Source organism: Sphaerodactylus townsendi, linkage group LG01 (genome assembly GCF_021028975.2).
Source record: "Sphaerodactylus townsendi isolate TG3544 linkage group LG01, MPM_Stown_v2.3, whole genome shotgun sequence".
NCBI classification, from domain to species: Eukaryota; Metazoa; Chordata; class Lepidosauria; order Squamata; family Sphaerodactylidae; genus Sphaerodactylus; species Sphaerodactylus townsendi.
Genome location: NC_059425.1, coordinates 134406345 through 134428553, shown reverse-complemented (window position 1 = coordinate 134428553; position 22209 = coordinate 134406345). Strand labels below are relative to the sequence as shown.

Genomic DNA, 22209 nt, shown 5'->3' with positions numbered 1-22209 from the left:
TCTTGTAGCCTCACATTTGACTAGAAATCATCACCACTGTTTCTAACTACCTGAGACACAAGCTCAACATATTATTATATATGACAAGCATACATGTTCTCTATTTTCAGAGGAAGGGGGCCAAGTGACCAGACATATATTTTAATGTACAAATGGACCTTTCACAAGTGATAACTCTTTCTAATAAAGTTGCAGTAATTTTGTTCAAAAAATTTACTCTTGATTAAAACTGAGTGCAGTCAATAGGGCCTTTGGAGACTAGATCAAGGTTGTGAGCAGCAGATTAATCATTTATGACACAAAAAGGGTACCGTATCTTGCTGGCCTCCTTATTTAAAGGTAGGTGCCAGGCACACTTTCTACACACTAGATGACATTAATCAAAAATAGTTACCAGAACAACTTTTGAAAGAGAAGCTGTAACAGGAGTGGGGTTAATGCTTAAAACTGATACACTAAGAAAATGAAAAACTTTCTAGCACAACCAAATTAAAATGAAGGACAGATTTCAAGCAAGTAGAAAACATGGCAACAATCAATACTTTCTCAGAAAGGAGGACAAAATGCTACTGCACCTGGTCTGGAAGGGGCACTCAATTCCTTTTGTCCAGGGATGGAGCGGCCTCCCAGCACCAGGCAGCCTTTTCCACCCCTCTCCTTATCACAGACACCTATCCAGGGACCCTGGAGAATCCCACAACTGGCAGCCCTGGCCTTGGACTTATCAGCAGAAGCAGAGACCTCCAGGAAGCCAGGGGTCAGGAGAGACTGCAGACAAATGTCAGGAGAGGCTCAGCAGCAAGAACAAGCTTCAGCAGTTACAGGGGAAAGGGTAGAGACAGCACAGCCTTAGCCAAGTTGCAATCAGCAGCCTACTGCAGCCTTAGAGAATGGGGCAGGATCAGCATAGCCCCAGCCAGTCTGCAATCAAGAAGGAGGGTCATGAAGGCTGAGCAGTCAGAACCAGGCCAGCAGGGGAAGACCGCTTGCCAGCCACTAGGAGACTGGAACAGGAGGCTCCCAAAAGGGAGGGAACCTTTTAAAAAAGAAGTAGGACAAGAGAAAGGTTGGTTGATGTGATGCAGGGGCTCAAGCTTGCAGGAGTGCTGTTAACTATCTGATATGTGTACACAGCCTGTGAACAGAAGCCACAGTTATGTCTTATTTGACCCAACAGGGCAGCTGCGCCTCTATGAGGCCAAGGTGGCGTACCCTGCAAGGGTGGCTGGTAGAGCAGGCGTTCCCACTTTTATACAGTCACTATAATATTTATTTATTCAGGACAGCAGGGCCCAATCTTTTTTGACCTTCGGGCACCTTTGGAATTCTGACACAGGGATTTGGATGCAACCAAAAAAGACAGCCACAGGACACAAAGCCAAACACTGAGAAAGCCCAAATGCAGGAGAGAAGAGATGGAATTTTTTAAAAAGACTGGAAAAGAGAAGTGAGAACAAATAAAACAAATACTATAGGAGCAGCTGCCACCAAAAAATTATTTTAATCTGCATAGCCAATGGGATCTTCAGTGGCCAGTAAGAAGCCCTGTTGGGCAAGAGACCCATCCACCCTTCTAAAAGTACTCGTTGGGCTCCAAGAAAGGTGTCACTGAGTACCATGGCACCCACAGGCACCATTTTGGGCATCCCTGACTTTGGAAATATATACACTGCATGTCCAGAGTTTGCTTAAGGCAACTTGCGAGTGAACACATTGCTATAAAAATCATAAAATTAACAACCATTAAAAGGTCAGGGCCTTAAAAACAACATCAAACAACCACTGAACATCCTACAATATCATTTAGGAGACTAGAATTAATGATGCCTTGTTAATGGGTCAGACTACTCCCATGATCCTATCGGGAAGTTATAAGGGCTATAACAGCCCTCTACAAGAATACATGCAGTCCTACATGGCAACAGAGAGAAATGGAGTTCTTACTGAAGACACCAGCCAGCTAAGGAGGGCTAGTCACATCAACACTAACCTCATCACCCTTACCCACACCTTTAGTACTATGCACGCTATACATCCTATAAGTCTCCTAGTACACTCTAACAATCACATCAGTATTGATGACAAATCTTTCCTACAAGGTATTTTCCTATAAACAGAATTACTACTACTGCCAATAAAAAACCATATCCTTTAATATATAGAAGACCATCAGTAGTTTTTCCACACTTAAAAAAAAATTCCCAGGAGTACTAACCAGGATTGGCCCTGGTTAGTATTTGGATGGAAGATCATCAAGGAACACAAGAGTCACTATGCAGAGGCAGGCAATGGCAACCCACCTATGAACGTCTCTTGTCTTGAAAACCCTGCACCACAAGTCAGCTGCGACTAGACGACAAAAAGAAATCTAAGGGTTTTTCTGTAGATGTGTGCGGTCACTTAAGGATTCTACTTTTCTAATAAGAGAGGGAGAATGACTTGGTAGAAATATTTGTGTTCTGTCTGCGGCACATCCTATTTCAGATGCCAGCAAGACACAGAAAAAAAAATCATTACTAACCTAGATAGAGAAAACTGCACAGGAAGTGAGAGGTCCCAGGCACAAAAGGATTAGAAAGTCATAAGAAAATATGCAGAGTTGAAATCAAAGCTTGAATAAATAAAGGGTGAGAAAGAACAAGATAAAGAAAACTCTGCCAAAGTGCCAAAGATTTTTTTAAAACCTGCAGAACTCAGAGGGAATGGGAAATATGATCAAGGTGAGGTTTGGGAAGAGACTTCTAAATATTAAATCAAAAAGTGAAGAGAAAGCACAAGTAAACTGTGGAGTATCAGTAAAGGTGAAGAAGAAGAAATGTAAATGGAAAATATTTTTTTACTTCCTCATAGGCTTTGAAATCTCACCTAAATATTCCAAACATGGATTGCCTGTTGCCTGTTGGAGACCTGATAATAAGTCAGTTCTGAAAGCAATTTCATAACGTTGCAAGTTGAGAAACCTCTGAGAATCAGGCAAGGAATGAGAAGCAATCGACACACGCCTCACTCAGCATTTTCATAACATGTGATGGCATTTTAAACATTAATAACATTCACAGCTCTCTTAAAAACCATTTGCACCTTTCCAACTTTTTCAACCCTATATTGCTGCAGCAGTGACAGTACTGAAATTGCTAGCTTGCGGGGAATATGTTTAGTTCATATTTTCCTACCTTTCTGAAATAAGACTTAACAAAAAAATAAGGATATAAATATATGTGATATAAATATATAGAAAATGTTCTAAGTTCTACCTAGAGTTAAGTCCCTAGAACATGTTCTGGGAACTAATTTCTCCCCCACCACCACCAGCAGCAGCAAATCATTCACCACACTAGAGCTGATAAATCCATGTAACAGGAAATTTCTAATATTATGTTTTCACAAAGTAAAACATCCACAGGCAGTAAACCTCCGAATACCAGCACAAGAAATGTGTCATAAGGGCAAGGCCTCGACCTCTATTCCTTGTGGTTGGATCCTCAGAGTAAGACAAGATGCTGGACTAGATGGACCACTGGCTTGATCCAGCAGGATTCTTCTTATGACAAACCCTACAACAGTATCACAGATTCTTTTTTGCTTCCTACTCTGTGCTTGTGCGGTACCTATAGACAGGTCTACATAAATAACTATTCTTTCCCCCTTCTCACAGACGTATTTGATTGTGAAGGTACACTCCAGTCAGTATTTTACAGTGCACAATGAAACCCACTTTGGCAGGAAAGGGAGCTGACGATATCAATGTGCTGCATTCCCTGGTGGTAGAGCTCTGAAAAACCTCCAGCGGCAAGCTTGTGCGTGCGCAGTCCCAATGGGGGACTGTACAGAAGACTGAAAATTAACAGCAGCATACAAATCTTTTAAATAATTAAGAAGAAGCAAACCATTCAGAGTAATCTATAACCTGGGTCTATTCTTTTCAAAGATACATGCCAAAGCTTCTGACCTGCTCTGTTCAGAATGTGCTAGTGGACACCATTTTTCATTTGTCTATTTCATAAACCTCATGTGTTAGCAAAAGTTATGATTAGTTCGGTGAGGCTGCTTTCAGCCATCATGCAAGATCATGTTTATAAATCATAGATCTATAAATCAATCCCCAATGAGTTATCTCATCCGGCTGCATTCCAACAAATCAGGGAAGGGGGCTGTCAGCTGACACCAAATCAGGATTTCAAACTAAGATTTATGATTTGTGTAGCACAATTTGTATTTATTTGTTTACTAATTTGGGGGAAATTTGAATTAAAACAAAGTTTGTTCAATACCTCCACATCTTCTAGCTGTGGGGCTGAAGAAATGGCAATATAGCGAAGATGTTCTTTTCTGCTGACATGTGGAGATAGGGCAGGAAGTAGACTTATTGGGGTTAGATACATACCAGGATTTGTTATTTACACCTCACAGAGTGATCATATTTTGTTGCAGTAGTCATGGCTTAAACAAACCAGTTTACTATTATATCTGAATGCAGGGAAAACGCCAATACTATAGCCTACATCTTAACAGTTAATATTTTATAGGATGATTTATAAAATTCATAAACATTGCAATACACCAACGTAAGTTTAACTTTAAGTTTTAAAAGATTAAAAAACAACCAAATATGCAATCCAGATAATTACTTAAGTGACTACAAAACTGAAATACATTTTCCATTTAAGGGCACAGTTTAACCTACTTTAAAAATTATCAGAATCAGATTAAGAACATCTTTTAAACTTGACACAAAACTAGTAATTTCATAAATAATGCATGAGAATCAGCAGAAAGCTATTTCTTCTTAGTCATGCTGCAACATTAATAGCAAAGCTCAGTACAGTGTAAAAAAAGAATAAAATACTATTATAACTCTTATTCTTCATCTTACTTCACAATCAGTACTGCAGCGATTGACGAAGAAACATTCCAAAGTGGACAGGTATAGTGGCAGTCTACATGAACTACTCATATGACAGTGCATTAAGAAGATGAGTTCCTACATAATGTTTTCAAACTACAGACCAGTCAGTCTAACTTCTGTCTTTAGAAGATACCAGAGCAGGGGTCAATCTGAGAGCATCAGAAGAACAACGTGGTGATCTGGGGAAGTTTGCACACATTTGCTCCTAACAGGTCCAGACCAACCTTATTTTCTTTGATCAAGTAATGAGCTTACTGGATCAGTATGTTGTTTGCAGCAGAAGATAAGACTTGCAATAATGGATATAAATCACGGGTGGAAAAGTACCAACTGGACACTCGGAAAAATATTTTACAGTTACACTAGTTTAGGAGCGGGATCAGCTGCCTATGGAGGTAGTGAGCTTCCCCTCTTTGGCAGTCTTCAAGCAACAGCTGGACAAACACTGGCCAGGGAGGTCGTAGGTTGATCCTGCATTGAGCAGAGAGTTGAACTAGATGGCCTGTACAGCCGAAAACTTTCAACTCATCGATTCTATGGTTCTGTTTGGGTATGGTTCTGTTTGGGTTCTGTTTGAATTGTGCACACAATGCATCAAACGTTTAGAATGCATACATGTAAAATTAGCTGTTGCCATGTATTTTGGCAAAGCAGCAAAGGGTTAAGCCCTAACTTGCATATTTTGTTGTGAGAGTAATAAATTTCAGCATTACTAGATTACAAAAAAAATTTCACTGTACTGTACTCCCGTTCACTGTACTTCTCTTTCTTCAAAGTACTGATTTCAATGATTTACAAAGCTATGCCCATTTTATCTACCAAATCAAGTGTTAATAGAGTTACCAGCTGGTACCCAGTGGGGACTGGGAGCAGGGACATAGGGGGCATTATTGCAACGTCATTTCCAGCTGAAACCTGGAAGTGATGTCATGTATTTGGTCATTCACCGTAAATAAAAACTTCAACACTCCAGGATTCAACAGAAACTCTATGGAATTTCATTAAATCACTATTCAGTTTGCCCCAGTAATGACATCACACTACTGGCACAACATTATTTTTTTCTTAACCCACTCCCTGCTGACCTACCAATCAATGCTAGTGGTCAGAGGGTTGCTGGTAAGAGGTCCCTCGCTATAATGGAATACCTGGCAACCCTAAGTGCTAAAGACCCCTTTGCCTTATCCAATTTCCATTATTACAGGGTCCAACACTTGAGCCAATTACTCCAAGATAAGGGACAGGTTATCTTTCTTGCAAATTCTAGCTAGTACAAATTGAGTGGCAGTTAACTGACATTCTTTTATTATGGCCAGTCCAGCCTGCCTGTTCTGGTCCCTTCTCCCACTCCAGGGGATTTGCTTCACCCAACTCAGTTGGCTTAATGCTGGGCCCAGCATTCCTGGACCCAATCTGCAGGTAGCCTTCCTCCCACCTTTAGACAAGGGTCACACTAGACTTGGAACTGTGCCTGCCTGTATCTCCTGCTTGCCTTGTGTTTATCCACTTTCCTGGCCCACTTTCCTGGCCCTCTCACAGAGCTGCCCAAGACAGAGAGGAGCTCTAGTGGCACGTGGCTGTGATCAGAGAGGCCAACATTGCTGTTTTGTGTTCTGGATTCCTGGTGAGTTCAAGGTTGTGGGGACTGTCTCAGGACAGCAATGGACATGCCTTCCATCTCATTTTATCCATACACTTCCCCTGTGAGATGGGTGAAAAAGTATGAGGGGTATAAGGACACCAGCTGAATTTTAATGAATGACTGGTTATTTGACCCCAGGTCTTCTCAGTCCTACTCTGACTCTCTTACCCCTACGCCACTCAGCCTCAAAAAGGTGTGATCACTATTGCAAAAACCCTTTCCAGAGAAAAATCTTAATTCAGAAAATTCAACTCATACATAGAAGTGGTCTAAACAAAAAAAATATGACACAAGAACAACATATATAGATTTGTAAAATAGGAATCTGTGAACAATTTAATGAAAGCTGAAGATGGCTTCTTTTCATGTATTCAGTCCATTAAGCCACTGAGGACATTGGAGATTATTAATATCCACCCAGAAACAGACAGAGAATGAAGTCACTTCAATCTGTGCTTACCATTTGATCTGTAAATAATGCATGATACAAACACAGTATCACTGGATTAATTTACTTGTGATTATCAGATGCAGCCTTTAGTATAACTAACACATCCTACAGTACCAAATGAGTGAACAGAGACAGCTTTCCATAGGGTGGGATTCAAATGCGCTACTAGTTACAGATACTTTCAAATTATGAGCCTGTGTTTTACAAACTGCTGCTTCCCCAGGCTAGAAACAGAAGTTTGTTTGAAACTGAAGGGATTTTCAAGATCCGGCTGTAGCATAAAGGGAAATCTGCAGTCCCAAGAAAAAGAATGCGACAAGTTATGCCTAATTCCATAGACATTCCTGAAGTTGCTCTTTGGAATTTTGCTTGCTTTTATGCGAAGCACTACTCCAACATGCTGCCTCTTCAAAGCAATTTTCATTCAGCTGTATATCCTTTTTTCCCCGCAAATGAACGATCCTAAGGCTGATAAATTATTTGGTCATAAAACACCGTCTCACATTGGAAAACTCACTTATTAAAGTAAAGTATAATGTTATTTAAAACTCACCACAATTTCAGCTGTATTGTTATATGGCATTTTTCTTCTTTGCTAATTCAATCCAATAAATAAATAGTGCCTACTTCCCTCACTCCAGCAGCCCACATTCTCCTCACCCCCAGGGAACTATGTCCTGTAGGCACCCTTGGAGACTGGCAGTACCTGAGGATGCTATTCATATTAATGGAGTTTTCAGGGAGTGAGACAGCAACTGGATAACTGCAACAGTGCATACTCAACTCAACTCAAAAATATCAGATGCTGGCCTGGCACAGTCCCCAAAGATTCCCACAAAAATCTCTCTGCAGATATAGTGAAGCCCAAGCTGCTACACATTTTTTTTAAGGGAGGGAGGGAAAACATGCTATCCATGTAATGTATAACATCCCAAATTCAATCCACTCTGATTACAGTGACTCAGGTAGCAACCCTGGAGAGATCTTCATGCAAGCAAGTCTTGAAAAAATGTTACCAGTCAAGTAGTGACAGCTGCCTAGAGTGGACCAATGGTTTCACTTGGCATTAAGCTGCTTAATGGCTTTCTCAATGGTTCTTTGTCGAATGGCATCTTATCTGAATGCTTAATTACACTTTGGATTTCAGACTTGGAAGCTCTTTTGAGGAAGGAAGCAATTGTATCCTTTGAAAAATGTTTAATCAAAATTAATATGGGTAGGAAATAAGTAAATTAATTCATCACAGGATGAGTAAATTATCAAGTTGGTTTTAAAAAGAGAATGACACAGATTAACTTCTCTGACCTCCTATACTGCATAAGCAATTACATGTCCCATTATTTAATATTTAACCCTTCCGATATGTATTCAGGCAGACTACATCTTTTTAAAAAAGAAATATAGAGTCTCAGTCTGAAAATACCTATATTTTATCTCAGTATAGTTATAAAGCTTTTGCATTTTTTCCTCAAAAAAAAAGGATTTCCCTACCTTTCACTTTTGTTCTACTTCCATTACACTGAACAGACAGTCCCTAAAAGATTTAAGGTGGGTAGCCATATTGATCTGTAGAAGACCAAGATTAGAGTCCAGTAGCACCTTAAAGATCAGCAAAATTTCCAGGGTATAAGCTTTGAAGATTCCAATATCCCTTTGTCAAAAACAAGTAGAAATGGAAATCCCTGCACCTCATGTCCCAGTCACAAGGTGAGACGGATCCTATAAAGAAAGAAGTCAGGATGCAAAGGTACAATACAAAATGTCTCTAAAGAGATATTTTAAAAGGGAGAACTGTCACACAAATTCTCAAGGTCAAAGATTCCAGGAGGGGTAGTCTTGACTCAGGGGAAATATATATTTTTGATAACAGTAGGGTCTTTCTTCCTCAAGTGAAAGGGGAGTCCCAGAATTACCAGACAAATCATGGGTATGGAAGAACACTTCTTTTTTTACTATGAACAAATCAAAATGTTATGTCCAATAACCATAACTCAATAAGAGCTATTGAAAGCTCAAGCCATCACTATCCAACAGGATGGAAACATGGAAGGGGATCCAAAAAGCCAACTTGGATGAACAGAGAACTCCATGATAATCTAAGAAAGAAAAAAGAAAGGTGCAAGAAATAGAGGGAAGGACATACTTCTGAAGAAGGGTATCTGAGGGTTGCTCGGCACTGTAGGTCATCCATCAGAGAAGCCAAAGCTCAGAGTGAGCTGAGGCTTGCCAGGAGACTCACAACAACATGAAAAGCTTTTTCAGATATGTAAGTAGCAAACATATGATAAAAGAGGGGATAGACCAACTGTTGGGTGAAAATGGAGAAACTGACAAGAGGACAGAAAGAAGCAGAAAGGCTTGATGCCTATATTGCCTCACTTTTTCCGCTAAAGAACAGGTTCACCTAGGAATGGTGGTAGGAGGCAAGGCACAGTGTCCAGGCTGCTGGCTGAAGGGGGCAGAGAGATTGTTGAAAGGAACTTGTCCACACTGGATGAGTACAAATCCTCCAGACCAGAAGATATGCACCCAAGAGTACTGAGGGACTTTCTAGGGAACTTGCAGAGCCTTTGTCCATCACTTTGAAGACCTCTTGGAAAACAGAAGATGTGCACAAGACTAAAGGCAAGTGAATGTCATTCCAATTGGCTAGTCAGTCTTATTCCCAGAGCAAATTTTAAAGGAGTCTATCTGCAAGGATCTTTCAGTTCTGAAGGACTACCCTTCTGAAATATTATATTCCTCGTACTACTACAGTGTAGTCTTCAGTTTCACAGGGGAAGATATTCATCTGATACTGCCCCAAATGGGGAGGGGGGGGGGGGCGACAACACTCAGCATTCCGAACTAAAGATAAGCTTGCAACCTTTGTCTATGGCATTATAAACTGGATTTTTTTTCTCCAAGAAGATATGTAAAATCTCACACAATGGCAAATATGATTTTCCCTGCATTCAATTGGGAATCAAATCCCATCTCTCTCTCTCTCTCTCTCTCTCTCTCTCTCTCTCTCTCTCTCTCTCTCTCTCTGGCACACAAACATTAGGCCTTGTCAAAGATAGATGTTTTTAACATGGACATAGAAAATATTTAGTATTAATTAATAGCAACCTTCAAAAAAACCATCATGGAGGACTTTGAATAAAGAGAACAAAGTGAGCATACCTGAAGTAGAATGGTATAAATTAACAAGTCAATATTTATTTTATTACATACTCTCCATTAAGTATTAATATTTATGTAGAAGGCAAACAGTTACTTTATACTGCACTGAATTCTGAGATTAACACTGTTTTTCAGAATTGTTATGTACAGAAATCTCATGCTATTATTCAAGCTGCTATTTTGTTTTCTTATGGAGATTATGTACACATTGAGAAATAAATCAAACTCTGATTGGCAACCACCATCTTGTTAGGTTATTTCAAGTAATTCAAGTGCTACAATAATTGAAAGTAAGACAAGGAGCCTTATGAGCTGTCATGCTGAGAGGCAATGTGAAAATGATTGAAAATAGCTAAAAAATAAATAAGGTTGTACTTGTTTTTAGCAAAAAGTAAGAACCATGTTTCTGTAAATTGCATTCTTCTAGTGGACAGCAGCAACTAGCATTGCATACCTTCTTAAAACAATGCCAACCTATCTGTAGGTAATCACTATGCCCCACTGATTTTAGTTGCTCAGTATTACATAACTCTGATAAAACAGTTTTCCTTGCCAAGTCAAATACATTAGCTAGACTGTTTTTGTAATTACACTTCTATAATTAGAATAAAGACAGTTGGTGGGTTTTTGTTTTTAATCTTTGCACTTGGCTACTATCTGTGGCCTCTTTCAGATAAAGCCTTGCTTCTGCTCATGCTGATAACACATTGTTTAAGACTGTCCTTGAACTAGAAGTACAATGTTTCTTCAGTAAATTCCCCTTACTATAGTGTTTCACGCTGTTCTCAAAGGAACCGAATGTACTTTGATTCCAAGTGTTCCTAGCTGCACCCTGTGCTAATACCGTTCCCCAATTACGGAAGTTCGCCCTGTCAGTTACTGGCCTGTCTTTCCTCCTTAAAAAGCCATGAGCCATCAAGCTTCTAGAAGACTCGACTTTGTTTCAAGTATCTTAGCAAAACACAAACTTCTCTTTTTCAGAGAAGAAACAGACAACCCAAGAATGTGTCCAAATGAGCAATGCCACAAATGGAAAGTACTGCTGTTCCTTTCCAGTGGAAAACAGAGATTCACCGGACCACTACTCTTCCTAGTAGGGCTCATACTCTTCACAAGCTCGGCCCTGCTGCCGTTGCAAATGTGTAGCACTCCTCTGTGATGTTAGCAGTGAGTGAAAAAGAGGAACTGAGGTGGGAACAAGCTGTGTGTCTGCTCTATAGGTAGCAGGCATACTAGGAACTGGGTAGGGCAAAAAGTATGTTTCTCACACAGCCCCTCCATCTCACTTGATAGCACTGTCATGCCAGGCAGCCAGTGCCACTAACACCTAAACCTAACCCACACAAAATAGCACTAGTCATAACTCTCTATGTGGTGGTATCTGATATTTGTTCCTGCATCAACTCACCTGCTCTTGCATACCCTGTTTCCCCAAAAATAAGACCTACCCAAAAAATAAGCCCTAGCATTATTTTTTGGGATTTGTGGAGGATGCTTGAAATATAAACCCTACTCCAAAAATAAGCCCTAGTTACAGATTCCCCGGCACAGCTGTTCTGGTCACATGGGGGGGGCCCCCACAAAATATATCCCCTGAAAATAAGCCCTAGCGCATCTTTTGGAGCAAAAATTAATATAAGACCCTGTCTTATTTTCGGGGAAACTAAGAAGGCAACCACTGGCAGCAAGTATAATATCTATCCTAAGCCAGAGAAGAAACTTGACTGCCACTGCTTTCACAACTGGCTCTGTGCTGGAGAAGAAAGGGAAAAGTCAATGGAGCAAGGCTCATGGGAGAGGAAGCAGAGAATGAGAAAGGGAGATAATTTGATATAATGTAGGCAGACAGAATAAATGCAACAATACAGTAGTAGTATGATGCAGTAGAACTATAAACTGGGAAAAGGAAGGCAGAGATTCAAATAATGAATATGAAATAATAAAAATAATGCAAAAAGGATAAAAGGCTTGCAAGAGGAAAGAATGAAAGGAGATGTATATACACAGACATTTTTCCTTTTAATTTTCAATTTATCAGTGATAAATATCAAATTGGATATTTTCTGAAAAGCAAAGAAAATAATGGAGCCCAGGAGCTTTTACACTTTGGCAAGAGCCCACCAACTCAGCTCCTATACTAACTACAGCCAACTGAAATGGACTTGCAAATATTGACTTACCCCAAGCTATACGAGAAAAATTATTAGCATTGTTCAGCTTAGTGGTATTTAATGTAGCTATCAAATTTCATTAACACAAATTATTATACATTAGTGATCCCCTCTAAAGCTTGTGTTAAATACAAAGCTCATTATTAGCCATTCTGCAGGCAAGGGGAGTGGGAAGGAAAACTAAATGTCTACAATACTAACAATGGCTACTATCTAACTACAACTCTTTTAACAGCAACCATTTTAAACACCAATCTTGTTTGAACATTGACTATCTGCAGTGAAGTTCTAGATTTTAAACATTGCATAATCATGTTCTTATAAAAATTCTTAATATAGTTTGTTGAGGGGAAAGAAAATTTAAACTCAATTTCCCATCAACAAAGATAAAGTTTTTATCTATTTTCTAAGGTTGTGAGAAATTGTTCACCTTGTTTTCATTTTTTCCTAACAAAACTTAAATTAGGAATTTCCTTAATGACACAATTATAGGAAGTGAATTTTCACCTTTCATTAGGAAAATAAGAACCAAGCTCTCAATCTACTAGTTTTATTTGGCCAACATGCTCTTTTATTAAACTTCTCTAGTAAAGCCAAAGTGGTGTAGTGGTTAAGAGCAGGTGGACTCTAATCTGGTGAACCGGGTTTGATTCCTCACTCCTCCATCTGAGTGGCGGAGGCTTATCTGGTGAACAAGACGTGTTTCCACACTCCTACATTCCTGCTGGGTGACCTTGGGCTAGTCACAGTTCTTTGGAACTCTCTCAGCCCCACCTACCTCACAAGATGTCTGCTGTGGAGAGAGGAAGGGAAAGGAGTTTGTAAGCCACCTTGAGTCTCCTTACAGGAGAGAAAGGTAGGGTATAAATCCAAGTTCTTCTTCTAATAAGGTCTAATTCTGATACAGGGGGATCAAGGCACCTTCCACCAACAAATTCCATCAGCCTGCCTGATCAACAGCACACAGTCTCTCCCGCTTGAATTCTATTCAAACCCGTCCTTGCTATAAAACAAGACTTCTTCTGGTCTGGACCACTGTACACCACTGCATGTTTCAGATACACATGACAAGTGCAATTACAGCAATACCTAAGTGGACATATTTCAGTACATGGTATTCTGATTTGGAACAGTTCTTTAAGGGGTCTGACAGAAAAGGGTCTTTCCCATCACTTAAAGTTTCCCCTTCAGTCTTGTTCGACCCTGGGTGCAAGCAGTGATTTCATAGGCAAGCTGTTTTTATGGGATAGTTTGCCATTGCTTTCCCCAGCTATTCTTTACCTCCTAGCTATGTGCTAGGTACTCATTTACCAACCTCCCATCACTTACTACCTATGATAACTGAGCTGAAGAGGATGACTGGACATGGGACCTTCTTCATACAAAGTATTTGCTCCACTACTGAACCACAACTCTTCCTTACCAGTCACATATTTCTTAGCATATAAAAAGTAAAATCTACTTACATTGAACTTAAGTATGTCATATATCAAATACCGAGGAACAATCTGCCCATTCACTTTGTCGATGATCATCTCCTTAAAAGAGCAAAGAAACACATTCATATTTCTGCATCACCTTTGGATATCAAAACATTTTACACTGAAAATTCTTTCAGTTTTCCAAAAATTGATCCATGATCTAATTTGTGACTATGATCTAAAAGCTAAAACCAGTTGTGAAAGTCTATAGAGACTGACAGATAAATAAAATGTATTACTGTTCATGCTCTATGTATCAGTGAAGTCTGACTATACTCTGTTTCAAATAAAAGATATTAGTTCGGTCAGCTGAGGTACTGCGGTTAGGAAAATTGCATGCCACAAAGCCATATTAATATGGCATAGCCTGTTTGGGATGATTTCTTGTTAACATTCAATATGTTCATATCTCAGGATTCCAGTTCCAGTTTTATTACGGCCATTAGGCCAGCAAAAAAGAAAAGAGAAGAACAAGAAAAAGGAAGAACAATAAACAAAAGAAAAATCGAAAGTTGTGCATGTGCCATAACAATATTGTTATATCTTTTCACTGAGGAAGACATCTGTTGAAGACGAGGAACTTAGCCACAGAAGTCCATTTTGGACTATATGGCTTTATGGATTTGGATGATTTTGCATCTTGATGGCTGATCCTCATTTGACTGTGTTCTTCTATTCTGTTTATTGGAGAATCATTAAGGAAGTTCCACATGGTATTATAGTGAGTTTGGACTTTATCAGTTGGATTACAGAATGGCAGAATTTGGTTTTTGAATGGTGTTTGACTCATCTACCTTCTGTATGCACTTCTGCAGTTATATAATTTGTATGCTGCCATGAATATATTTATATAGTGACATAGGGATGATCAGCCCATTGTGTATATAGACTTATTGAACTGAACTTTTATATCTTTTTGTACTTTAATATGTATCTGTACAGTCTATGCTTCAGCGTGATTTTTCAGCAGCCTGAGGTATGGTGGCCTGATTTTTTTTCTTTTATCTTAAAATTTATGAATATCAGATCTTTGGGGTCCTAGGCTTCCCCTTCTTAAAGAAACATCTCAATCTGACCAACGAAGAGAGGAAATCCAAAGGTAGTTCCAAAAGAGTACTACTGTACAAGTCAGGTGGATGCTTCCAAGCAGTATGGGCATTTTTTCTGGAATGGGGAATTACACTTTTACAACATAGCACATAGAATCTGGTGACAATCAGGGCCATAACTGAAACAATGCCTTAGAAAACAGCCGCTGATAGAGAGAGAGGCCCCTTTAATTCAGTATGATGCATACAAACGTATTTTCACCACTGAATAATAAACCTCTCTCACAGCAACAAAGGCCTGTACAATTTTAAAAGCATTAACAATTCTTCTGATCTATTTTCTGAAATTTCAAATCAACCTGTATTTTTCATGAGATGTCATGTAGGCTAATCCATCACAGAGATTGACTGAAGAGGAAAAAAGAATATCTCTGGATGAGAACATGCAAGGATCATACCCAAGGACACTATTATCCAGAGACAAAAGTACGGGTAGAAACTGAACAAGTCCTTTCACATTCAAGTCAAGGTAATAGGCTCTTCATTGTTATTTTCACTAGCATGAAATCTATGAGCAAGCCCAGCAACAGGAGCATTATTGAGCTCTGGGGCAATATTTAAGAACAAAAAAGCATCTTTGTGGGGTTGTTAAATCACTGTTAAGTTGCTATGGAAACTAAAAATGGGTAGATTTTCCACTGGATATTATGCTGAATTTGCAGTGTGGAGTTCCGAATGCCGATACAATGCTCACAACCATCAACTAATACTTTTATTTGCAAAGTAAAAACAGCATCCCCTAACAAGTCTAATAAATGTATTTATGAAATTATTCTAATATCAATACATTTGTTTTATATTTACTATATTTGAAATTCTTATCCAGACTACAAAAGATCAGGAATAACTAGGGGGGAAAACGATCTCCAGATGACAGTTGCCACTGACTCTTTTAAAGTTCTTTGCAGTACCTATTATAATTTTTTATTGTTTTTCATGTGAATGTAAAAAATGTGTTTTGAATTCCTCTAGGTTTGCACTTTACTCTCGAAAAGGGAAAAAACCTCTTGTTACACAAGCAACCTAGGAAGAAGTGAACCAACAACTCTGGGTAAAGAACTATCTACCATCTGCTTGGGTGACAGCCATATCAATAAGGGTTTATTTATTTATTTATATTAATTTGTTAAACCGCCCACCTCCGAAGGGCTCTGGGCGATGTACACCAGGCCAAAAAAAGTATTACACACAATAAGCCAAAAACAACATTATACACAATAAAATAAATGAAATTAAGTTAAAAACCATGTACAAAATTCATAAAACCTAGCAGCATCAATACAGTGCAATACAGAAGAAGAAGAAGAGGAGTTTGGATTTATATCCCCCCTTTCTCTCCTGCAGGAGACTCAAAGGGGCTTACAATCTCCTTGCCCTTCCCCCCTCACAACAAACACCCTGTGAGGTAGGTAGGGCTGAGAGAGCTCCAAGAAGCTGTGACTAGCCCAAGGTCACCCAGCTGGCGTGTGTGGGAGTGTACAGGCTAATCTGAATTCCCCAGATAAGCCTGCACAGCTCAGGCGGCAGAGCTGGGAATCAAACCCGGTTTCTCCAGATTAAATACCCGAGCTCTTAACCTCCTACGCCACTGCTGCTTCAGTTCAACAAGATTATAGAAGTATGGCGCCTGATCCCAAGGCTGGGCGGGGCAGCAGTGTAGATTAGATGTTATAGTGGGCGTGCCAATGATGGAATGGCACGCAACACAGGGGCATCCTGGAGGGGGAACCTGCAGCCGGCCTCACCAAAAGCCCGGTGGAACAAAACCGTTTTACAGGCCCTGTGGAATTCACCAAGGGCCCGCAGGGCCCGCATAGCTGATGGAAGGGTGTTCCACCAGGCAGGGGCCAGGGCAGTAAAAGTCCTGGCCCGGGTAGAGGCCAGCCACATCATGGAGGGGCCAGGGACCACCAGTAAATTGGCCTCTGCCGACCGCATAGGCCTACCTAGGACATATGGGGTGAGACGGTCACGAAGGTATGAGGGTCCCAAGCTACGAAGGGCCTTAAAGGTTAACACCAACACCTTGAAAGTGACCCGGAATTCCACTGGGAACCAGTGTAGGTGGTGCAGCACGGAGGTGATATGCTCTCGAAAACAACCACCCACCAAGAGCCGTGCCTCTGCATTCTGGACCAGTTTCAATTTCCGGATCAACCGCATGGGAAGGCCCGCAGTTGACACAGAGTGAGAAACACTCAAATGTAACTGCACTTAGAAGAGTTGCCTAAAACCAGCTTACAAGCACCTTCCCTGCCTCTCCCCACAACACTGAGTTAAATGGAGCTGAGAAAGTTCTAAGAGAATTGTAGGAAAAGTTGGGAATCACCCAGTTCTATAGGTTACAGTCTGCCACTCTTAACTACTACACCAACTGGCACTCAGTACCTAAGCAGTGCTGGCACCTAAGCAGTTGACTTTCATATAGATTTAAGAAGGCAAAGAGTGACTCTTAAATATCAGAGATCAGATAAAACAACACAGAATATAACAGGCTGGGGAGAAAACAAGGCAGCTTCAGCTGCAACACTGTGGGAGGAGAAGCACAGCAGAGAAGAAGCCATGAGCCTGAGGAGGGGCGTGGCCACTGATGTTTCCAAAGAAGTAAGGCAGAGAGAGGCAAGAAAGGAATCCATGGCAGAGGCCTGAAGGGAAGTGGAGATCAAGAGGATATGTACTGGAGAGCAAGGAGAAGAACACATGGGTGAGAGTGGCTTGAACAGTCACCCAGGCATAAGGAGACACATCCATTTCTATAATTCATTTATTTTAAAATTTTTATTTATTTGTATTGTTGAAGGCTTTCAGGGCCAGATTCAACTGGTTCTGGTAGGTTTTCCAGGCTGTGTGGGCGTGGTCTGGTGGATCTTGTTTCTAACGTTTCGCCTACATCTGTGACTGGCATCTTCAGAGGTAAATCACAGAGGGAAGTCTGTTAGGGTTAGTGTATAACAGACTTCCCTCTGTGATACACCTCTGAAGATGGCAGCCACAGATGCAAGCGAAAAGTTAGGAACAAGATCCACCAGACCACGGCCACACAGCCCGGAAAACCCACCAGTTTTATTTATTTGTTTATTGCAGGCTTGGAGTGGCTTCTAACAATAAAAATCATACCATAAAATTTAATCAATTTAAAATATAAAACATATAAAACAATCTACAAATGATCCCAGATGGTCACGAAATAAATCTTGAGGAGAAAACAACACTATAACCCATAAACAGAATAAAACCAAGATGGAAAGGATTGAAACAGGATGGATGGGTAGATGGGAAGGTCAGATGGAACAACCATAGCTGCCTCAACCATAAGCCTGGTGGAACTGCTCTGTCTTCCAGGCCTGTAAAGCTGCAACAGACTCCACAGAGCCTGGTCTCTCTTGACAGAGCATTCCACCAGGTTGGGGCCAGGGACAAAAAAGTCCTGGCCCTGGTCAAGGTCAACCGGATCTCTCTAGGGCCAGGGATTTCCAGCAGATGTCTATTCCCTGGCTCCAGTGATTTCTGGAGGACGTACCAGGAAAGGCAGTCCCATAGATACACAGGCCCCAGAGGACTTTGTACATCAATACTAGGACCATAAACTTGATTTGGTATGCCATCTGGAGCCAGGGCAGCTGGCAACACATTGGTTGAATATGGGCTTGCCATAAGGTCCCTGTGAGGACTTTGGCTGCCACATTCTGGACCACTTGGAGTTTCTGGAGCAAGCCCGAAGGTAGAGCTGCCTAAAGACAGTTGCAGTAGTCCAGTCAAGAGATAACTATTGCACTGATCACTGTGGCCAGGTTAGACTGAGACAGATAGGGGGCCAGCTGCTTCGCCTGGCACAGATTGAAAAAACGCCATGAGAGTAGTGTGTGCCACCTGGGCCTCCATCATCAAAGAGGAGTACAGAGGCACATCTAAGCTCCTGATGATTGGTCAACAGTCAACTGCGTGCCATCAAGAGCTGGCAGTTTGGACATCCCATCTAATCCCCCCTCCCCAACTCAGTTGCATGACCTCCGTCTAAGTTGGATTTAACTTCAATCAACTCTCTTTCAGTCATTCCACCCAAACAACTGGCCAAAGCATCTGGGGCAGTATCTGGCCAACCATATGTGTGTCTCCCAGACATCCTCTGCTACTGAGAAATGAGGAAAATGGATGTCATGTTCTTTCTGCCCTCCTCTGAAACATAGTGCAAAATGATAGGAGAGACTCTGATCCCACAAAGATGGGTCTGACTAAAGGAATAGATAGGCGTGCCTCTGAATCATGCATCTCACATTCTGAAACTCCTGAAATAAAAAAGCCAAGAGTCTACACATAGAGTTTCTTACCCCGTCCAACAGAGTGTTCTCTAAATGTATCCGAAGATCTTTACGAAATGGAAATTCCAGATTAGATACATGAAATACTGAATTATCTCGGTCAACCATATATACTTCATCTTTGCCATCAATCAACATCATATATCTGTAAAAGAAAAATTAAAGACCAATTATACAGGGACCTCCTCAAAGTAGCATTTTTTTTTATTTTATTATAAAATGAATACAAGTGTTGTAGGAGCTTGTACACTGGCATTGGCAGTTCTTCAGTCATATAGGAATCATTATTTTAGAAAAAGGAGCTGGAATCCAAAAGCTTACTAGATAACAAACAAGATTTGTGATTATTGAACAGCAGTCTTGCATGTCATATGGCAATCACTTTCAAAACTGTACTTAAATGATCTTTTAAAAAGCCATCTGTGATAACGAACAGCTACAATTCCAGTGAGTAGATACATAGACACAGTTACATTTACTGTAGATCTCCTGATAGCCAGACGGTGTTTTGCCTTTTCCTCCCATAAACTAGTGCTTTGCTTATAGCTGCTGGAGTTGCAAACAAGCAAATTAAGATGCACTAGGACAGGTGTTCAATAGGAATTCTGAACAGGTGCAATCTCAGTGCCTTCAAGTTTTCAAACTTGTACATTGAAAGCTACCCAAACTGCATTTTTTTTTCTTGGCAGAAAATCCTCACAACGACCACATTTAATCTTAAAGCACAGCAACTGCCACCTGGAGCATTTCCTTAGTTCCTGAGAAAGACATTGATATTACAACCTGATGAACTCCAAAGCTCATCCAGTAAAGAATCCAACTAGATTGCCATCCCAGGTAACCTGATACTGGTATCCCACATTCCCCTTGCTTCTAAATGGCAAGAAAAGAGACAACAGAAATACTTCAACAGCCAAAGTTTTACAAAAATCAATTCCAACCAATTTCTCATGATTTGTATGCCTTCATACTTCTCCTACTTTTGCATATACATTTTATCCTGGCCTTCCTCCAAGAATTTCAGAATGGAGCACACCATTTTCTTCTTAACCATTTTATCCTCACAACAGTCCTATGGTAGAGTTGTTGGCCTACGGTTGTCCAGGGAGATTATTCACTCAGGAGGGATTTTAACTGAAGTCATCACTGTCCAACTTTCAACTCTAGCCCAGCAGTTTTTAACCTTCAGCAATCTAGGAACCTCCATTTTGACTTACAATTTTCTGTAGATCCCAATGCCTTTCCCAGTGCCCCAGGATGCACCAGACAGGTCCCTTTCAAAGTATGCGACAAGCCACATGTGCCCTAAGGAAGTCTTTAGTGTCATCAAAACAATCCAGTGAGAACCACTTCAGCTAAACTTTAAAAGCAAGTTTAAGAAAAGTTTGTATGTTATGTGTACATTGAGTCCAAGTCAGATCTGAGAAAGTAGTTGATTCTATAGAGCCACAACTTAAAAGGACATGACTCAAGTTCTAATCACGGTTACACCTTAGTTACACTGAAAACATGAAGAGACTTCTTCATTGTATCTGCCTATAATCTTCATTTCTATGGTTAACCCCTCTGTACTAGAACACAGAAAGAAAAGTTATGCCTATTTTGCTCCTGAAGTAACTAAGATGACTGTATTAGAACTGTACTTCTTTGAAGATGGTCAGTCATTTAAAGCTCTTAGGGACAAGATCCTAGGCAATCAATCAGTGTGTTTTCTGGCTAGCGCTCTGAGGTGATGTGGAATTTGGCAACTGGACAAACAGGAATCCTATGAGTTCTTGCCATCTGAAAAGAGAGAGAAGCCAATTCTGTCCCCCTGAGAAAGTGTCTTTCTGCTTCCGCTCCTAGACAGCTTTAGAGGGCTCTGGAGCATTTTTACATACAACCTAGAATAAAAATGTGGACAGTAGACAGAAAAGATGGAAGGGAAAATTCAGTGATATAACATTGGTCTGTCAAACTTCTGAACTTAAACTACTTTAGGACATTCATCACCAAATATGCTGTTTCTTTTGTATAAACTGATTCTCTCTTTCTGAAAGAACAAGCCCTTAACAAACCCACAATCCTTTATTCAAATTTCTTTGGAGAAAAAAGTCTTGTTTGGTCCAAAAATTTAGCACATCTGCAATCAATTAAAGTTAAGATAAGGATGACTATTTCAGTGGTCTGGTTCAGAAAATGTGAATTATCTACCATTGTTCCCTCTATGCCAATGATTCCATAGCTAGCTTCAATTTTTTGAAATCAACATTTTAGAATCTTACTGGGTTTCATTTGAACTGACATTCTTCCTTTATTTCTAACAGCTAGAGTAAAGTGGCATAAACTATAGTGCAAAATAGCTAAACCATTCAGTCTTCTGGATCTACTGATAAAATATCAGTTCACACAATGGATCTCCCTATTCTTTGTTAACCACGCCTATTCTAAAAAGGGTACCTAAAGGTTGGGAGACCATCACGAAGAAAACAGGATATACTACAAGGAGAGTGGCTTTAAAGGGAATCAGCAGAAACCACCCCTTAATGTCAATTTTTCTTTAGTGAGAACTCATTGGGAAGAGGGAGATTCTCCCTTCTTGAGGGAAAGTACCACCCCACTGAATCCCACACTGGTTCTGGGGGCTTCCAGCTCCTAAAGATCATTTTTTCAGCTGACACAGGAGTAAGTAAAGTAAAGTTTTCCCTTCAGTCGTGTTCGACCCTGGGGTACCACTGCAAGCAATGATTTAATAGGCAAGCCGTTTTTGTGGGGTAGTTTGCCATTGCTTTCCCCAGCTATTCTTTACCCCCTTACTATGTGCTAGGTACTCATTTACTGACCAAGGAATAGATGGATGGCTGAGTTGACACAGCTGACATAGGAGTATGCAGAGGCAAAAGGAGATACCTAGTCCATTAATTTGCTGTAGTCATCTTTAACTGGATCCAATTCATTTTCTTCAGCAAAAATAAGTAAAATACAA

At 40.3% G+C, this 22209-nt stretch overlaps 1 protein-coding gene across 4 annotated transcripts in view; it reads right to left on the bottom strand.

Moving 5' to 3' along the window:
- RNGTT (RNA guanylyltransferase and 5'-phosphatase) overlaps positions 1 to 22209 on the bottom strand; it is a 182591-nt gene that overhangs the window by 110299 nt on the left and 50083 nt on the right. For all 4 annotated transcript variants that reach the window (XM_048494656.1, XM_048494639.1, XM_048494647.1 and 1 more), the window contains exons 9-10: positions 19254 to 19389; positions 13802 to 13873 (exon numbers count right to left, since the gene is read on the bottom strand). In XM_048494656.1, the coding sequence (XP_048350613.1) occupies positions 13802 to 13873; positions 19254 to 19389 (208 nt within the window). The remainder of the gene's footprint in view (positions 1 to 13801; positions 13874 to 19253; positions 19390 to 22209) is intronic.